Below are 18,970 nucleotides of genomic sequence, written 5' to 3'. Positions count from 1 at the left end.
AACTCCAGCAGATAGCCAACAAGGACCTGCTGTGTAGCCCAGGGAACTCTGCTCAATGTTATGTGGCCACCTGGAGGGGAGGGAGTTTGGGGGAGAAAGGATGCATGTATGTGTATGACTGAGTCCCTTGGCTGTTTACCTGAAACTGTCACAACATTGTTAATTGGTTATACTCCAATACAAAATAAAAAGTTAAAAAAAATTAGATTTTAAAGCTAAATAGCTTGCCATTCTGTTGTCATGTCATTTAGCTTTGTGCTGCTGCTTTTGTAGGTACTCTGTACTTTTTCTCATTAGATTACCCCACTCAGTGGATAAGTTGGAAAGATTATCATCATCTTTAAATAAATCTATTCAATTCAGTTTTCCTTTCCTACATAGTAGTCAATCCTATGAGAAATCAATCCTGACTATTCATTGGAAGGACTGATGCTGAAGCCAAAGCTCCAACACTTTGGCCACCTGATGCGAAGAGCCAACTCATTGGATAAGATGCTGGGAAAGACTGAAGGCAACAGGAGAACAGGGCAACAGAGGATGAAATGATTGGAGGCATCATCAACTCAATGGACATGAGTGTGAACAAATTCTGGGAGATGGTGAAGGACAGAGAAGCCTGGCCTGCTGCATTTCACGAGTTTGTAGAATTGGACACGACTTTGTGCTTTAACAGTAACAACAACAACTCTCACATTGGTGTTGAACCTGTTCATAGTTGATTCTTTTCTTCCTCTTTTATAAAAATACATTTTTTGCATTTATTTTTTCATTGAGGTATAGTTGATTTACAATATTATATAGGTTTCAAATATATAGCATAGTGATTCACAATTTTTAGAGGTTAGAGTTCATTTATAGTTATTATAAAATATTAGCTATACTCCCTGTGCTGTACTATATATCCTTGTAGTCTATTTATTTTATACATAGTAATTTGTATCACTTAATCCCCTCTCCCTATCTTACCCCTCTCTTCTTCCCAATCCCCAAGATCTTAGTTGGTTCTTAAAAGTTATTCAATTTTAGAATGCTATTCCTCTCCAGGTTCCATTTGTACATTCATGCGTGCATTCATTCATTGAAGAGAAAATACAAAAAAAATCTGCAATGGTTTAGACATGGTTACGGGAGTGTCACTTAACAGAAGTAAAAAGAACTGATAAAATCTGTTTTCTGAAGTCATTTTTTCTGAAGGGTTGACAGAAATAGATAGTGACAAAGTGGACACTATTTTGGAGTCAGAATTTCGGTAGTATGCATGTGATTTTTCCTCTCTTCTCCATACATTCTAAGCATACAGAACTATCGTAATAGAAATTCAGCACATCACAATATAGGGTGTAGTAACTTGTCTTTTTTTTAACCACTCTGAACATTTTAGTTTTATTTATTTTTATTGTGATAAGAACACGACATGATATCCACCTTCTTAAAAATTTTTAAAGTATAGTGACAATGATTTACAATAGATTTCTAGAACTTATTTGTTTTGCAAAACTAAAATTTTACACTGATTGAGCAGCAGCTCTCCATTTCCTCCACTCTCAGTCCCTGGTAACCACTATTCTGTTCTCTGTTTCTATGAATCTGACTCTTTCCATTACCTCATATAAGTGGAATCATGTGTATTTGTCCTTCTGTCTGGCTTCTTTCTCTTATCATGTCTTCCAGGCTTATCTGAGTTGTTGCATAGGCCAGTATCATATTATTTTGACTACTGTAGCCTTGTAATATGTTTTGAAATCAGAGTGTGATACCTTCAGCTTGGTTCTTCTTGCTCAAAATTGCTTAGATTATTCAGGATCTCTTGCAGTTCTATGAATATTTTAGTATTGGGTTTATTTATTTTTTTGTTAAAAAGAAAGGCCATTTGGGTTTTGACAGAAATTGCATTGTATCTGCAGATCACTTTGGATAATATGGACATCTGTGTGTGCATGCTAAGTTGCTTCAGTAGTGTCTGACTCTTTGTGACCCTATATGGCCTAAAGCCCGCCAGGCTCCTCTGTCCATGGAGGTTCTTCAGAATACCAGAGTGGGTTGCCATTCCCTTCTCTCCTGGGTATCTTCCCGACTCAGAGATTGAACCCATGTCTCTTATGTCTCCTGCATTGGCAGGTGGATTCTTTACCACTAGTGCCACCTGGGAAGCCCACTATTTGGACATTTCCACAACATTAAATCTTCCAATCCATAAACATAGATTGTCTTTTCATTCATTTGTGTCTTCTTTAATTTCTTCCATTAATGATTTGTTGTCAGTGTCCAAGTTTTTCACCTCCTTGGTTAAGTTTATCACTAAGTGTTTTATTATTTTTTGATGCTATTATAAATGAGATTGTTTAATTTTTTCATAATTCACTAGCTCATTTTTAGTGTATAGAAATGCAATTGATTTTTGTGTGCTGATTTGTATCCTGTAACTTTGCTGATTTAGTTTCTTAGTTTCAACAGGTCTTGTTTACACTGAGATATAATTGAGATACAATATATTAGTTTTGGGTGTACAACACAAAGATTCGACAAACAGTCCATGCTGAGTGAGCTTGAATGCTGGGCCTGCCTTGGATTAATATAGAGGAAGGAATTCAATGGCTTAAGGAGATAATAACATTAAAGTGGATTTGTCATTCAAGACCCTCTCACCCACATGTGGGAGGCGATCTAGAGGACATACCTTTCAGCAATGCTGTGAAAAATAAATTTCTAAGGGGATGCCAGGCATCCTTAAGGAGCTGTATGTTGCAGCTTAAGTCCAGCATCAGTAGACAAGAGCAGCCGTCTTTTAAAGATCACTGGTTTCCGGACAAGTTCCTAATGTGCTTTTCTCCAGCAGGGTTCTCAGGCCTTTTTGAACTTGCATCTTGCCTGAGTCTCTGTGCAGATTTTTATTCCCTCATATATATGGCTGCTTTTAAATGTCCTAACTTCCCACCTTGTCCTCAGAGCCTTTAGATGATATGTTTTCTCTCCCTCTAACCTCCTGCTCCAGGTGTATATAGGTCTGTAGAGTCCTGCAGCTTTTACCTGCAGTGTCTGCCATGTTTATTACTATTATCAACATGCAACATAAACTACTCTTTCCCAAGATAATGGCCTTTTGGAAGTGGAGCATATTCTTTTCAATAAACTTAGGGTGAGATATACACATTTTCTCTTGAGAGAACAATGATGAGGCATTCAACCTAAATAAAGTAGTCAGTAATAAGACAATCATGGGAATTATATCTGGGGACTGTAAAATCCTAGTGCAGAAAATTCACTGAAAGTAGAAATTAAGATAATAAGTATATTTGGAGCCTCAGCTATTAAAATGATTTGAAGAATCAGTTACCATCAGTTCCTCATGAAGATAATAAACTAGTTCTTACAGAAACACATGTTAAGGGGGAGAAATACAGCAAAAAGGACCTTGAAAATTTATTTGAGGCCATTACTTGAAACTGAAATAAATGGGGAGTTAGACTACACAAAGATGAAGTTCCTTAGTGTGGCTTCCTCACACAAAACCACATGGTTCTTTTTCTAGAAAAAGAGACTGAGAAAGTTACATTATGGGCTACTAAACTATATATGTTCATCTGAGATAAATGAATCTGTTAAGAACTATGAAGAAGTCAAGGGAGCTGAAGTAGTTTTTAAATAAAGGACCAATTGACAGAAGTAAATAAAATTAGTCTGCAAGTGAAAGTAGTTGATAGGAAAAGAGAATACAAGAAAACTCTGACTTGGAGGCATTTGAGCTTGCTTCCATTTTTGAGATTAGAGTTATTCATTCTCATACTCCAATATCCACCCTCAATACTTTATGGGCCCCTGAATACCCAGAAAGGATAAGGTTGAAATTCTTGCTTTAACTCCTGCAACCCTCAGATTGATTGTCTTTGTCTAAAATGATTCTGATATGAAATCTTCTACTTCGTTGATTTCGTGGAGTATTGTCTGTTAATTAGGAATTAGCTGTTTGGACTTCCCTAGTGGGCCAGTGACTAAGAATTTGCCTGCCAATGTAGGGGACACTGGTTTAGTCCCTGGCCTGGGAAGATTCCACATGCAGGACAACTAGGCCTGTGTGAAACAACTAATGAGCCTCAGCTCTAGAGCCTGCACTCAGCAATGAAGACCTAGCACAGCCAAAATGAATAAACAAATAAATAAACTAAGGAAAAAGAATTATCCACTAATTGTCCACTAATTATTATTATTATTATTATCCACTAATAATTTCCATTATTATCATTCCACTAATTAATTCTTTCATTAGCTTCATAACTACATAATATTTTATTATTTTAGCAGTTATTCTAAATAACTAAAAATTTCAACATGCATTCTTGACCTAGTAATGCCCAAGATAAATAATTCTTTTACCTCTTCTTAGACATTTTAATAGCCTTGTTGTTGTTTTTGCTAAGTCACGTCCAACTCTTTTGTGATCACATAGACTGTAGTTCCCCAGTCTTCTCTGTCCATAGGATTTCCCAAGCAATATTTCCAGGGGATCTTCCCGACCCAGAGATTTAACCTGCATGTCCTACATTGCAGGCAGATTCTTTACTCTCTGAGCCATAGCCTTAGGTCTTTTTAACTCCATATCCTCCTTTTAATTTAAATGCAACATTTACAGTGTAGTTCAAGCTTATGCAATTTTAAACTAAAGACACTAATATTATGGTTTTATATAATCACTATTCATTTAGATTCATTTAGAATAGTGATTATATAAAACCATAATTTAGTGTCTTAGTTTAAAATTGCATAAGCTTGAACTACACTGTAAATGTTGATGGTGACTGCAGCCATGAAATTAAAAGACGCTTACTCCTTGGAAGGAAGGTTATGGCCAACCTAGATAGCATATTTAAAAGCAGAGACATTACTTTGCCAACAAAAGTCCATCTAGTCAAGGCTATGGTTTTTCCAGTGGTCATGTATGGATGTGAGAGTTGGACGGTGAAGAAAGCTGAGCGCCGCAGAATTGATGCTTTTGAACTGTGGTGTTGGAGAAGACTCTTGAGAGTCCCTTGGACTGCAAGGAGATCCAGTCAATCCATCCTAGAAGAGATCAATCCTGGGTGTTCATTGGAAGGTCTGATGTTGAAGCTGAAACTCCAATACTTTGGCCACCTCATGCGGAGAGTTGACTCATTGGAAAAGACCCTAATGCTGGGTAGGATTGGGGGCGGGAGGAGAAGGGGGTGACAGAGGATGAGATGGTTGGATGGCATCACTGACTCGATGGACATGGGTTTGGGTAGACTCCGGGAGTTGGTGATGGACAGGAAGGCCTGGCGTGCTGCAATTCATGGGGTCGCAAAGAGTCGGACACGACTGAGCAACTGAACTGAACTGATTCATTTAGATTTACACCTGCATTTACCTATTTCATTGCCCTTTATCCTGAATCTTAGAGGTTACATTTGGGATTATTTTCTAGCATCTAAAGAACATTATAGTATATCCTTAGCATAGACCTAAGGTAATGATAATTTTTCTCTACTTATCTTAAATTATCTTTATTTCACCTATGGAATATAAGTATATCTTCATATGAGTCTCATATAATTATCTTTTCTCTGTGGATAGAGTTTTGTATGGCAATTGTCTTTCAATAATTGTATGATTTCCATGCTTTCTTTTTTCTTTTTATAGATTAGCTACTAATTACTTCTTTAAAGGTAGATTCTGGACTTCCTGGTTGTCCAGTGGTTAAAACTTGACTTTACAATACAGAGGATGTGGGTTTAATCCCTGGTCAGGGAGCTAAGATCCCGTGTGCCTCTTGGGCAAAACAACCAAAACAGAATACAGAAGCAATGTTGTGACAAACTCAATAAAGACAAAAACAAAATTAAAAAATAAATATACAAATATATAAATTCTGTATTTTACTGCCTGCCTTTCAGCTTCCATTTATCTTTGGTTTTCAGCAACTAAACATGATATACATACCAGTGTTTTTATTTTGTTCACCCTACAGGAATTCAGAATGTTTTGGCATTATGTAGTTTGATGTCTTCTATCCGTTTTGGAATATTCACAGACATTAGCTATTCCACTATAAGTTATGGGTAACCTGTATTTACAAAAGCACATTTTGAGGTAAGAGATCATCAGGAGACACTGCCTTAACAAATGCATTACTTTGTATATACATTTTTAAAATTGTTTTTCCTGAAAGAGGAAAGAGCTCACTATTGATATGTATGCATGCTCAGTCACTCAGTGGTGTCTGACTCTTTGCAACTCTATAGACTGTAGCCCATCAGACTCCTCTGTCCATAGGATTTTTCAGGCAAGCGTACTGGAGTGGGTTGCTTTTTCTCCCCCAGGGCATCTTCCTAACCCAGGGATCAAACCCATGTCTCCTGCGTCTCCTACATTGGCAGGCAGATTCTTTACCATTGAGCCCCTGGGAAGCCCAATGATCTGTATATACAAGTTTAATTTAGAGCATTTTATGTGGTTGAGATGGTAGCAAGGCAACTGGGAAAGATTGTCAGGAATTATTCAGAGCAGAGGTCAGCCTTGGCAGGGAGGAATGATGAAATTATAAGGTGTGTCTCCCAAGGGCATCATATGGAAATTCTCAGCATATATGCCATCAACTTATCATCATGCTATAGACTGAAGTCTTTATTGAAGGCAATAACAGAACTTGAATGCAATAAAAAAAGAAATAATATAGTCACATAGCAGATGAGAACTAAAATTAAAGGAAACCTATATTCTTTAAGCTTGCTGGAGTCTACTAAGGTGAAAAATATCACTTCTATTAGTCTCTTTTTCCCATATTCCAGAGAATGATTCATATAAAATATTCATAAAATACTCTTTATAAAGAGCTAATATAATATTTCATTCTTGAAAGTTATTTTTCTCATTTGTTTCTTTCTGAAACATATAGCTGGGTGGGGAAAATGTAAATCTGCCGCCCTCACTATTTCTGAAGAAGCAATATTTTTACAACTTGATCTGACATGACTTGTTGTTCTGAGGTCAGCATAGCATAATGGTTTCATGTGTAATGTCTAGAGTAAACCTGTCTTGGCTTAAATTATGTTTCTATTTTTTACTAGCTATACAACTTTGGAAAATTCCTCATTCTTTCTGGGTCTCAGTTTCTTTATTAATATGACAGCCATAAAAATAGTACAGTTTTGTAGGAATTATTGGGGCAGTACATGATCTAATACGTGATACATTGAAGTAGTATTGGGAACATTAGGAGCAATCAATAAATGTTAGGTATTTTTAAAGTGCTGATCGTGACTAAATGCTCCTTAGTGTATTATGTACTATGTGGTTTCCTCTCATTTATTTACCAGGGTCTGAGATTTTAAATATTAGCATTTACTTCTATGTATAAATATATTTAAAATTTAAAAATCACATAGCCATTTAAGCTTATATTTTGATGTTTTGGGTTTGATTAAGAGATCTACAATTATTACAATATGTTGGGTTTAGCATGCTTGAACGAACACAAAATGTTAAAGTGTCTCTATAATTATCTTCTGTATAAGAAAATGTAGGAAGGGTTATTGTGTCATGCATTTCCAATTCTTCTTTTTTATTTGTCTTGATAAGACTGGAGCTCAGTGCTTCAGGACAATTTCCTTGCTGCCAAGATTTAATTGTCAGCAGAAATAAGATATCAGTTTTCTTCAGAGAAGGACCAGTTACCCTGACAACAAAAAATACATCCATGAGGATAACTTTGTCACCCATGCTAACTCTGTGTATCATAATTTTTGCATTATTGTTTTTAATTATGCTCCCTAACTTCAAGAGAAGTCCATGATATTTAAGAATTTTTCTGAAAAGTGAGCCATAGTAACTAACTTTGATTCTATATTTATTAATGGTATATATGCATCTAAATTTAAACAACTTACATTGATAGCAAGATTCTTATTGCAATTCAATACTTACCTCTGTTTTGCTGTATTGTGTTGCAATATCCAGCCACAATTGACGTATTGTTTTGTTGTGTATTCAGAATGTCTTCTAGACAATTAACTGGAATTTGTAAAATTTACAAACAAAAATACATTTTACGATTTATCACTTTTAAACCTTTGAGAATGCAAATAAAATAGAAATTCAGAAAAGTTTAAATACAATTTATCCATTTATTTTTTAATGATTAGCTGCAGAATAAATTGGAATTATCACTTGCAAATAAATGACATTAAATATAAAACATTTTTCTTATGACAGACTGTTATGAGGTAATGACTGATGCTTTAATCATTGCAGATTTCCACATCTGATTGATGCTATTCTAAGCAGTTAATAAACCCAATTAAGACATAATGACCAAAGTTGCCTCTGAAGCAAATATCTTTGACATAGTACACATCCAGTCAGTCACAAAGTACTGTTTATTCTATTACCACAGTGCTTCACGTATCTATTTACTTTTTCACAGCACCATAACCTTTTCCCCATTTAGATTTTCATTATTTTTATGTGGAACTTTTATAATATTCTACAAACTCTCTATCACTATCCACTATTTTTCTCAAGATGCCTCTAGAATTAACACCCCCATTACACAGCTTTACTAATGCTACCCTTTCACAGATCTTCAAGCAATCAATTATTTATATTTTAAATTTCAAGCTCATTAAAATAAACAATTTCTAAAATTGTGCCATTTTTCTTAACATCCATATTTCTATTTTCAAATATGAAACCTTTAACAGATATCATTTCACATGATGTATTTTGTTTTGTTTCGGAGAATCTGGCCCTCTCATTGGCTAAACTTGATTTGAAAAAAATTGAGTGACTGGAACACTCCTAGGTTGAATTTATTTTATTTAGTCTGGCCTATGGTTGCTTCTAAGATATTTTGGAGACTTCACACAAATTGTAAAGAAAATCTTTCTGCATGCCCGCTTTTTAAAGATCTGGTCCTAGTCCAACTATAAGATTGTGTAACTTGTTGGATATAAAGTTTCAATCAGCCAAGTGCAGGCTCATATGAGGAAGACTTTAAATTCTCTTGACTATAGTCCTGCAGTTTGAGTCTCAAATGCATTGCTGGACTCATAAGAATGAATGTACTAGGAGAGGATCAAAAAGGCAGAGTAAGGAGACACGGAATTCACCACCCCCTACACACACACCAAAAATGCAACTACTGTGGAATAATTGTCATGGAAAATGAACTGGAAACTGGCAGAAGTACCCCTATACAACCAAGACTGCAAGAATGATGCACATGTAATTGGGTAAGACTGGAAAAAAAAGCAGAACCTGTATCCTTGGGAGGAGACTAAGAGCAAAACGGAGACTGTACAGGTGAACACTCGCCCTGGGACATGAGAAGGTTGTGCCACAGTCCAGGAGTCCCAGTCCAGGGGTCCTACATGGAAGATGCAAGCCCCCTACGCTTGTTGGAGAAAATTTGGGATGGAGAGAGGGGCTGAAGAAGCTTAAACTCCACTGGTAAGGTAGATACTGGCTTGCCTGCCAAGTGCCTTCTAATAAAGCAGGAAGAGGTCTCATGTAGCAGCTGCTGCCTCACTGTGCTCCTAGATTCCTCACTCACTGCATGCTACAGCTTGACACTAGATCTAGGGTAGCCAGGACCTAGAAAAAGGCTTGATCTAAGGACACACAAGCAACACAGGGTCCAGGGTGTGGTCCAGGTGGGGCAGTGGTGGCCACTATTGGTGCTTACTCAAACAGCACCCCTAAAGCAGCCCAGACTTGTGATAGCAACACAGCTGCTTGATTTCCCACAACCACCACACCACACTCCACAGTCCCAGTCAAGCAAACACTCTAACCCCTGCTATTTCATGCCACAAACTAGCACTAGATCTGGGATGACCATGGCAAGGGAAAAGGTATGACCTTGGGCTGTGTCCGAGTGAAGCCATAGGCAGCACATCAGACATCTGTAAGTATACCAGCCTCCCTGCCTTTGGGGCAAGTCCCCAGTGTGGGGAAAAGGAAAAACACACAAAGGAAACAGAACCAGCTGGAGCTCGACCCTCAAGACTTTTGCTCTAGCAACTTGGAAGCAGACTCTGCCCCACCATGGCGACTATGGTCACCGAGCAGAGAGGAAATCCCATCTCACACCCTAATCAGTCTCTAGCTACTCCATCGCCACCACACCTCCTACCAAGGTGATAGCGGCCAGCACACTGAGGAAAGGTGTGACTGGCAGCTGCTGCTGCTGCTGCTAAGTCGCTTCAGTCGTGTCTGACTCTGTGCGACCCCACAGACGGCAGCCCACCAGGCTCCCCGGTCCCTGGGATTCTCCAGGCAACAACACTGGAGTGGGTTGCCATTTCCTTCTCCAATGCATGAAAGTGAAAAGTGAAAGTGAAGTCGCTCAGTCGTGTCCGACTCTTCGTGACCCCATGGACTGCAGCCTACCAGGATCCTCCGTCCATGGGATTTTCCAGGCAAGAGGACTGGAGCGGGGTGCCATTGCCTTCTCCGATGTGACTGGCATCCACATCAAATCCACTTCTCCCACCAAATGGGAGGGCACACGGTCTACATGAGGATGCTCCCACACAACTCACTGCCTCAAGAACACAATAGGTAACAGTTTCACCTAAACTAGTAGAGACAGAGAAAGTTAAGTAAAACGAAAAGGCAAGGGAACTACTCTCAATTGAAAGAGCAAGAGAAAACCCCTGAAAATTGAATAATGAAACAGAGGTAATCAGCCTACCAGATAATGAATTTAAAACATTACTAATAAAAATTCTAACTGAATTAGGGAAGAGAATTGATCGTAGGTCATTTTAACAAGAAACTAGAAAGTATAAAGAAAACCCAATCAAAGATAGATAATTCAATTTCTGAGATTAAAAAAGCACTCTCGGAGCAATAAATAGCAGACTAAATGACTCAGCAGAATGCCTAAGTGATCTGGAATTTAGAATTCAAATCAGAATGGCAGACAGAAAGACAAACAAAAAATAAATAAAAACAACATGCAAGATCTATGGGATAATATAAAGCATGCCAACTATACACAATAGGGGTTCCAGAAGGAGAAGAGATAGAAGGAGATCAAAAATGTATTTAAAGAGAAGGGAACCCTCCTAGACTGTTGTTAGGAATGAAAATTGATACTGCCACTATGGAGAACAGTATGGAGTTTCCTTAAAAAAACTAAAAATACAGCTTCCATATGATCCAGCAATCCCACTCCTGGGCATATATCTGGAGAGAACCATAATTTGAAAGGATGCATGCACCCCTATAGGGCTTCCCTGGTGGCTCAGATGGTAAGGAATCTGCCTGCAATGCCAAAGACCTGGATTTAATCCCTGGGTCAGGAAGATCCCCTGGAGAAGGGAATGGCTACTCACTCCAGTATTATTGCCTGGAAAATTCCATGGGCAGAGGAGACTGTTGGGCTACAATCCATGGTGTGGCAAAGAGTTGGACACAACTAAGCAGCTTTCACTCATGTACCCCTATGTTCATTGAGGCACTATTTCAATAACCAAGACATAGAAGCAACATAAATGTCCGTCTACAGGGGAATGAATAAAGAAGATGTCACACATATATGCAATGGAATAATACTCGACCATAAAAATAGTTCCATTTGCAGAAATGTGGATGGACTATCATACAGAGTGAAATCAGTTGGAAAGAAAAAAACAAACACTGTATATTAATGCATACATGTAATAATACATGTAATATCTAGAAAAATGGTACAGATGAACTTATTGGCACAGCAGAAACAGAGTCACAGATGCAGTCAACAAACTTATGGTTACCAAGGGGGAAAGGGGTGGGGGAGTGGAATGAAGGTGGGAGTTAGGATTAACTTATATATACTACTATGTATAAAATAGATAACAGATGAGAACCTGCTGTTTAGCACAACGTTCTGTGGTGACCTAAATGGGAAGGAAATCTAAAAATGAGTGAATATATGTGTACATATAACTGATTTACTTTACTGTAGAACAGAAACTACATCACAATGTAAAGCAACTATGCCCCAATAAAAAAAAGTTTTTTTTTTAAGTATTTGGAGAAAATATGGCTGAACATTTCCTAAACTTAAAGAAGGAAACAGATATCCAGGTACACAAAGCACAGAGGGTCTCAATTAAAATGGTGAAATTTAAAGATAGAGGATTTTAAAGGCAGGAAGAAACAGAGTCAGTCACCAGGGGACACCCATGAGGCTATGAGCTGATTTCTCTGCATAATTAGAGGCCGGAAGGGAATGGGGTGATATAGTCAAAGTTCTGAATGGGAAAACCCTGCAACCTAGGATACGGTATTCAGCAAGATTATCATTGAGTGAAGCAGGAGAGATAAAGACATCTTAGACAAACAAAAACTAAAAGAATTTGACAGCACTAAACTTACCCTAAAAGAATGTTAAAGGGTTTTCTCTAAATGGAAAAAAAAGAGTCTACAGAGAGGAGAAAATCCCAACAGAAAAGGCAAATGTATAGTAAGAATTAAATATCATTTAAGCCAGGATTTAGATTAAAAAACAAGCAAACCAAAATGCTAAATATATCTATACCATAGATACACATAGTCATACGATTTTATGATTAGGCTATTTCTTTTTTCTTATTTTGAATATATTTATTTTATACCAATACTATAATGTTAAATTATCTTTAGCTTTATACACTGTTTAAGTACCTAGAAAGACTAGATTGCTATTGCTCTTGTTAATATATTTCAATATGTATTTAGCTAATCATTTTGTTTACTTCTATAGGACTTAAACCAGTCAATCCTAAAGGAAATCAACCCTGATTATTCATTGGAAGGACTGGATGCTAAAGCTGAAGCTCCAATACTTTGGTCATCTGATGTGAGGAGCTGATTCATTGGAAAATACCTTGATGCTGGGAAAGATGGAAGGCAAAAGGAGAAGAGGGCTGCAGAGGATCAGACGGTTAGATAGCATCACTAATTCAATGGACATGAATTTGAGCAAATTCTGGGAGACAGTGAAGGACAGGGAAGCCTTATATGCTGCAGGTCACAAAGCGTTGGACATGACTTAGTGACTGAACAACAACAACATAATTTATAATTAACATACTTGTCATGAAGATACACGTGTATTGGGATCACATAAATCTTAAATCTAGTATTATATAATTATCTACACAGTATTAGTCTTCCCACCAAGGTATACTTAACATATACTGAGTTCATTAGATGTCTTTATGTCTTTTAATATTAAAAGTATTACAATCTCTTTCACATAAGCCGTATGCATTTATTAGGTGTATTAATTTATTTAATAAAAAATTCACCAAGTACTTCTAATGTGACAACATAGTTTTCAAAAGCAAAGGTCAAAATGTAGAGCAAATATATACATGGGTTCTTTCTAAAGAAGCTAACAAGCTAGTGGGAGAGACAGATCTTAAGTAAATAATCACACAAATAATTACACAGGTGAGACTGTGAAAGGTGCTACAAATGAATCACTATTAAGATTTTGTAACAGAGAAATCTGGCTTAATTATAAATGGATAGTGTTAACTGATTACTCTACTAAAGGATTAGCTGCTTAGAAGAAATGTAGAAGAAAGGCTGTTTCAGGTAAAAAACAAAACAGTCTAGGCATATGCCTTGTAGCAAGAAGGATTACAGATAAAGTTATAGTTAACATCAGCCTACCCAGAGAAGTCCTGATTTATGCTTGTTGTTCCAGAGTAATTATTAGCATCATCTACTTTCATTATTAAAATGATTCCTGTTTTTATGATGCTACATGGTAATACTAACTATGAGTCATTCAGGGAACTAAAAGATACCTTTGACTGGAACCCGTAGAGTGAGAAAGTATGTGATACTAGCTGGGATAGAAACCATGGACCAAGTAAGGAAGGACCTCATACGCCACGTTAAAGATTTTAAAACTTATATTGAGTTTAGAGTATTAATAGGTTAGGTCTGGTGAGTTTATAAAATTTATATTTTGAAGAAGTTACTCTGTAAATTTAATGGGGGAGGTCAAGGGTGAATTGTAGTTAGACCTTTAGGAGGTTTATAGCCTAGATCAAGGGAGAGAGAGAAAGAGAGAGAAAGAATTGCTTAGATTAGATGGGTAATAATACAACTGTAGAGAAGTGTACTTATTCACTAAGTTTAGGTGTTTATCAAGATATCAAGGAAGAAATGCCAAGTGAGAGGCTTAATATGTGGACCTGAATATTGGATGTTAGCTCTAGATGGTATATAATGAAACTCTGTTAACTTTGTTTCAAGCATTGTTATTGAAGTGTCTTTATTATGAATTTGTTTTTCAGTAGATTTATTTGGTACATCTAGGTAAGAAAGCACATCATCTACATATACTTTCAGTGTATGTGTTTGTATGTGTTCAGACGTGTCCAATTCTGCAACCCCTTGGACTGTAGCCCGCCAGTCTCCTCTGTCCATGGAATTTTCCAGGCAAGTATACTGGAGTGGGTTGCCATTTCCTTCTCTGATAATTTCAGTATTTAATTTTAAATATTTGTATCTAAAAAGGTTTTCCCACATCAATGATTTCTTTGCCCATCACATCCAAAAGAATAATAGCAATTATAAACCTGCATGCATGTCAAGAAGCAACAGTTAGAACTGAACATGGAGCAATAGACTGGTTCAAAATTGGGAAAGGAGTATGTCAAGGTTGTATATTGTCATCCTGCTTATTTAACTCCTGTGCAGAGCACCTCTTGTGAAATGTAGGGCTGGATGAATTACAAGCTGAAATCAAGATTGCTGAGAGAAGTATCAGCAACCTCAGATATGCAGATAACGCTATCCTTATGGCAGAAAGCGAAGAGAAACTTGATGAAGGTGAAAGAGGAAAGTGAAAGATCTGGCCTAAAACAACATTAAAAAAACTAAGATCATGGCATCTGGTCTCATCACTGCATGATATATAGACAGGGAAACAATGGAAACAGTGACAGACTTTATTTTCTTGGGCTCCGAGATCACTGTGGAAGATGACTACAGCCATAAAATTAAGATGCTTGCTTCTTGGAAGCATATTAAAAAGCAGAGGCATTGCTTTGCCTACAAAGATCTATCTAGTCAAAGCTATGGTTTTTCCAGTAGTCATGTGTGGATGTGAGAGTGGGGCCATGAACAAGGCTAAGCATCAAAGAATTGATGCTTTCGAACTGTGGTGCTGGAGAAGACTCTTGAGAGTCCCTTGGACTGCAAGGAGATCCAACCAGTCCATCCTAAAGGAAATCAACCCTGAATATTCAATGCAAGGACAGATGCTGAAGCTGAAACTCCAATACTTTGGCTGCCTGATGCGAAGAGCTGACTCAGTGGAAAAGATACTGATGCTGGGAAAAATTGAAGGCAGGAGAAGGGGACAACAGAGGACGAGATGGTTGGATGGCATCACCGACTCAATGGACATGAATTTGAGCAGACTCCGGAGAATAGTGAAGGACAGGGAAGTCTGGTGTGCTTGCAGTCCATGGGGTCACAAAGATTTGGACATGACTGGACGCCTAAGCATAGCACAGTACATGCTTGCCTTATGAATTTGAATGGGGCTCTTTGATCTTTTGCTAGCTACTAAACAGTTTGTCTAGGAGTCATATTTTGTTATTAAAATCTTTTCAAGTTCATTCTTAAAAATTACCATCTTTGTTCATCCAAATAGATATTTTTTTATCTATAGAATATAGCTATATTTATTCAATTTCTCTACATTGTCATTTATTATCATACGTGTCTTTGTTAGAAATTGTACACAAAGTTTTTATGTTTATTTCTGAAAATTATATATTATACTATATTCTACTGATTTAGATCTACTTATAACTTTTGAATAAATTTATCTTCCATGTTTTGTGCTGTTGTTTTCTCTACTTTGTAAGCATAAATTACCTTACTTTCTATATTTGAAGGGATTTTCATATTTCTGGTTTGCAGATAGTACCATTTATGAGTCTATTTTTTTAAAAGCTAACATATTTTCTAATATTAAGACACTGAGTTCAAGCAATATATAGACTTGGTCCAATAGCCTGATAATATTTTTTTTCATTTTTTGATGAACCTCTGCCCATTATCATTTTATTTCTTCTATTAGATTCTTTCTTTCAAATTCCTGACTTGATGTCCTTACAATTACTTTTTAACTGCCCAAATAATAAATTCTATAAATATCTCCAAGTTTTCTTACATCTCACAGTTGCTAAGTCTAATGTCAGTAAAAATACAATAACATAAAGAACATTGCTATTATTTTTTATTTTTTTCAAAATACACAGCTATCCACTAACATCCTTGATAAGCTCACCTGGGACATAGCTATTGTTGATAATTCAAAAACTGAATTGGTAAAATTACTTTTATGTGACTAAAATAACAAATGAGAAAAATAACTTTAGGAAATCCTTAGAATTAATTTCAAATGCTTCAAAATTCTATTCCAGTAAATTTTAACAAGTTAATGAAAAACTGAAAAGTACTTACCCTTAGCTATCATAAATGCAGCTAGTGCAAGAGTAATTAAATAAAGCAAGGCAAATACCACTGCAGCAATGCACCATGGAGACACTGCCCAAAGAGAGAAAAGTAGTTCACCATGATGATCAATGGAAATAGGATTGAGGAGTTGGGATTAGAAGGAATTTTGGCTAGGAATGAATGAAATCTAAGTCCAGAGGAGTGCTGCATCATTGGTATTCCCACTCTGTGAGGAAAACTTTAAAAATTATTTTGAAGATTTGGATATAGCCAAGGAAATATCAATATTTTTATGTAGGAATGTTGAACTAACAAGTTGCTCTAGTAAAGACATTTTACGATCAAAAAGAGAACTTCAGAAATCCTACAAGGGATTTAATTCATTACTTTCCTTTAATTAAACAATTTTTTTCCCCATCTTTGTAGCAGAACTAAGAATTAAACTTGCATTATCTGTTGACCTTGACAGATACTCTGCGAGAGTTTTGATAAAATCTAGTTACTATGATATACCTCCCACACTCCATTTCGTTTTTAGAAATATTGTAGCATAAAAGGAGCACTTACCTTTTGCAAAGCTAAAATATCAACCCACAAAACATCTAGAAACATTTTTTATTCTATGGCTTTGGTACATCATTTTAAGCCATGGTTGATTATTCAGAGCAAAATGATCAGTAGTTCATTGTTCATTTCCATTTGCTCTTAACACTAGACTTTGAGTCCTTATGACCAGCTTAAAAGTGTATGGGGGATGATTTCCATTTGAAAGGTTAGTCCGTATTTATTCTCATGACTTCACATTAAAATATGAAGGCAAAAAAAAGGAGTCTAGAGTTTTACATTTTTTACCTTTTGTTTTCCAAATCCTAGTTAGTTTTCTCTTCTGAATATCTGAGGAATCATGAACTTTGAGTTCTGCATATGTTACACTTTCATCACAAAATTCTAGAAAGTATGTTAGAAAAATGCATGCAATAAATAATTAAAATGTTATATATACACATATGTATATATACATATATTTATGACATAGAATTAAAAGCATGTTAGAAACATAAACTGTCCCTATTTTAGACTTATAACAAAGTTTTAAAAATTGGCTCAGTTAGGCAGTTGCTTTGTGAATTGTGGCAAGCTTTTTTTAATCCTTACTTTCTTATATAAAATAAGAATAATAGTAGTATTTATCCATATATATATTGTGGAGATTAAGCTAATGTATATAAAGTCAATAGCATGGTGCTTGAAGCAATAAACATGCAATAAGTTTTATTACTATAAAAATAGTCATAGTAGTAGTTAGAATAGTAATTATAAGAATATAATGGACAATAGCATCTGAAGTAATAATACCAGTTGCAGAAAGAATAGAAATTTAAGAATTAGTTTAAGTACCTATAATTTAAACGTCTACAAACGCTCCTTCTTACAATTGAACTTAATGTTAATGAAAGGAGTGTGAGAAACAAAATCATCTAATTCTTACTAGGTAGATAAATTTTCTTAGCAATATGTACTCTTTCACTGCAAGAAAAGCAGAATTCACAGCCTCCAAGTCAATAATATTTTTCCAAATAATATTAAATCTAATTCCATTTTAAATATTTACTCATCAAACAGTGATTGTCTTTTAAATTCCCTTCCATTGGAAAATCTAAAATTCATTTGCAAGGACAAAAGGTTTTTAACTCTTCTTCTAGAAGTAGCTAGCTATGGACTTAGTTATTTACAATATTATTTTCTCAGTAAATAAAGGGATTACTTAGCAATAGCAGCATTACCTGTATTTAGTTCATGCAATTCCTCTGGCAAACGTTGATGACCAGGACAAGGGCTGGACAGTGCTGGTGTCTCTGGTTCCATAGCTGAATTCAGATTGCATGGATCAGATGATTAGCAGAGGGTCAGAATGAAACAGGATCAAGGAAACAGATCTCTTCATATGCAACATCAGACAGGATGTTTACTCTAAATTTAATATGTAAAGTACTTTTTACACTTAAGAAAATAAAAGGCAATGTAATTCAGCCCCAATAGATAAACTTTGTTATTCTTCCGTGTATAATGAAGCTCTTCTTTATTTCCAAAGATAAACTTTAAAATTATATTAACCTTAATGATCTTTTCTCTGCCTTGTTGTTTTTCAAAAATAATAAATGAACAAAGAATATGAAACATTTTTATGTAAATAAGTGATATATTGTATTTAAATAAAATGTAACAAATACTCATTTTAAAAAATATCTTTTTTGTGGTTATAAATATTCATAATCATTGTTAAAATGTACCTTAGAGGAAATGAAAATGACATACAACTCTGTCCCGCAACACAACTTCTGTTGAAATAATTATTCATAACTTTTCTTAGTTTTTGAAGTGACCAATGGATATTGTGTTTAAAGAAGTAGAAGGAACAATGTAGCTATCAATAAATTAAATAATGAGATACATTATAATGTATTCCTATAATAAAACTTTCACAGTCATTAAGTATAAA

General features: G+C 35.8%; 1 protein-coding gene across 2 annotated transcripts; it reads right to left on the bottom strand.

Annotated features, from left to right (window-relative positions):
- Positions 1-6,609: 6,609 nt before the first annotated feature.
- On the bottom strand, positions 6,610-18,441 carry LOC145545291 (uncharacterized). Of its 2 annotated transcripts, XM_081589390.1 has the most exons (5): positions 18,255-18,441; positions 17,323-17,418; positions 16,477-16,560; positions 7,936-8,022; positions 6,610-7,687 (listed from the first exon to the last, which is right to left on the bottom strand). In XM_081589390.1, the coding sequence occupies exons 1-5, from the start codon at positions 18,334-18,336 to the stop codon at positions 7,683-7,685; spliced, it is 354 nt and encodes a 117-aa protein (XP_081445516.1). In that variant the 5' UTR covers positions 18,337-18,441; the 3' UTR covers positions 6,610-7,682. The 2 variants fall into 2 exon arrangements, 1 of the variants encoding a protein (XP_081445516.1); XR_014081995.1 differs by lacking the exon at positions 17,323-17,418 and having other exon boundaries at positions 18,255-18,386.
- Between the last annotated feature and the right edge of the window lie 529 nt (positions 18,442-18,970).

The sequence above is a fragment of the Giraffa tippelskirchi genome, chromosome 4, assembly GCF_054371585.1.
Source record: "Giraffa tippelskirchi isolate mGirTip1 chromosome 4, T2T-mGirTip1v1.2.pri, whole genome shotgun sequence".
In the NCBI taxonomy this organism is placed as follows: domain Eukaryota; kingdom Metazoa; phylum Chordata; class Mammalia; order Artiodactyla; family Giraffidae; genus Giraffa; species Giraffa tippelskirchi.
The sequence above is the reverse complement of the archived record's forward strand: the minus strand, read 5'-3'. Positions and strand labels throughout refer to the sequence as shown.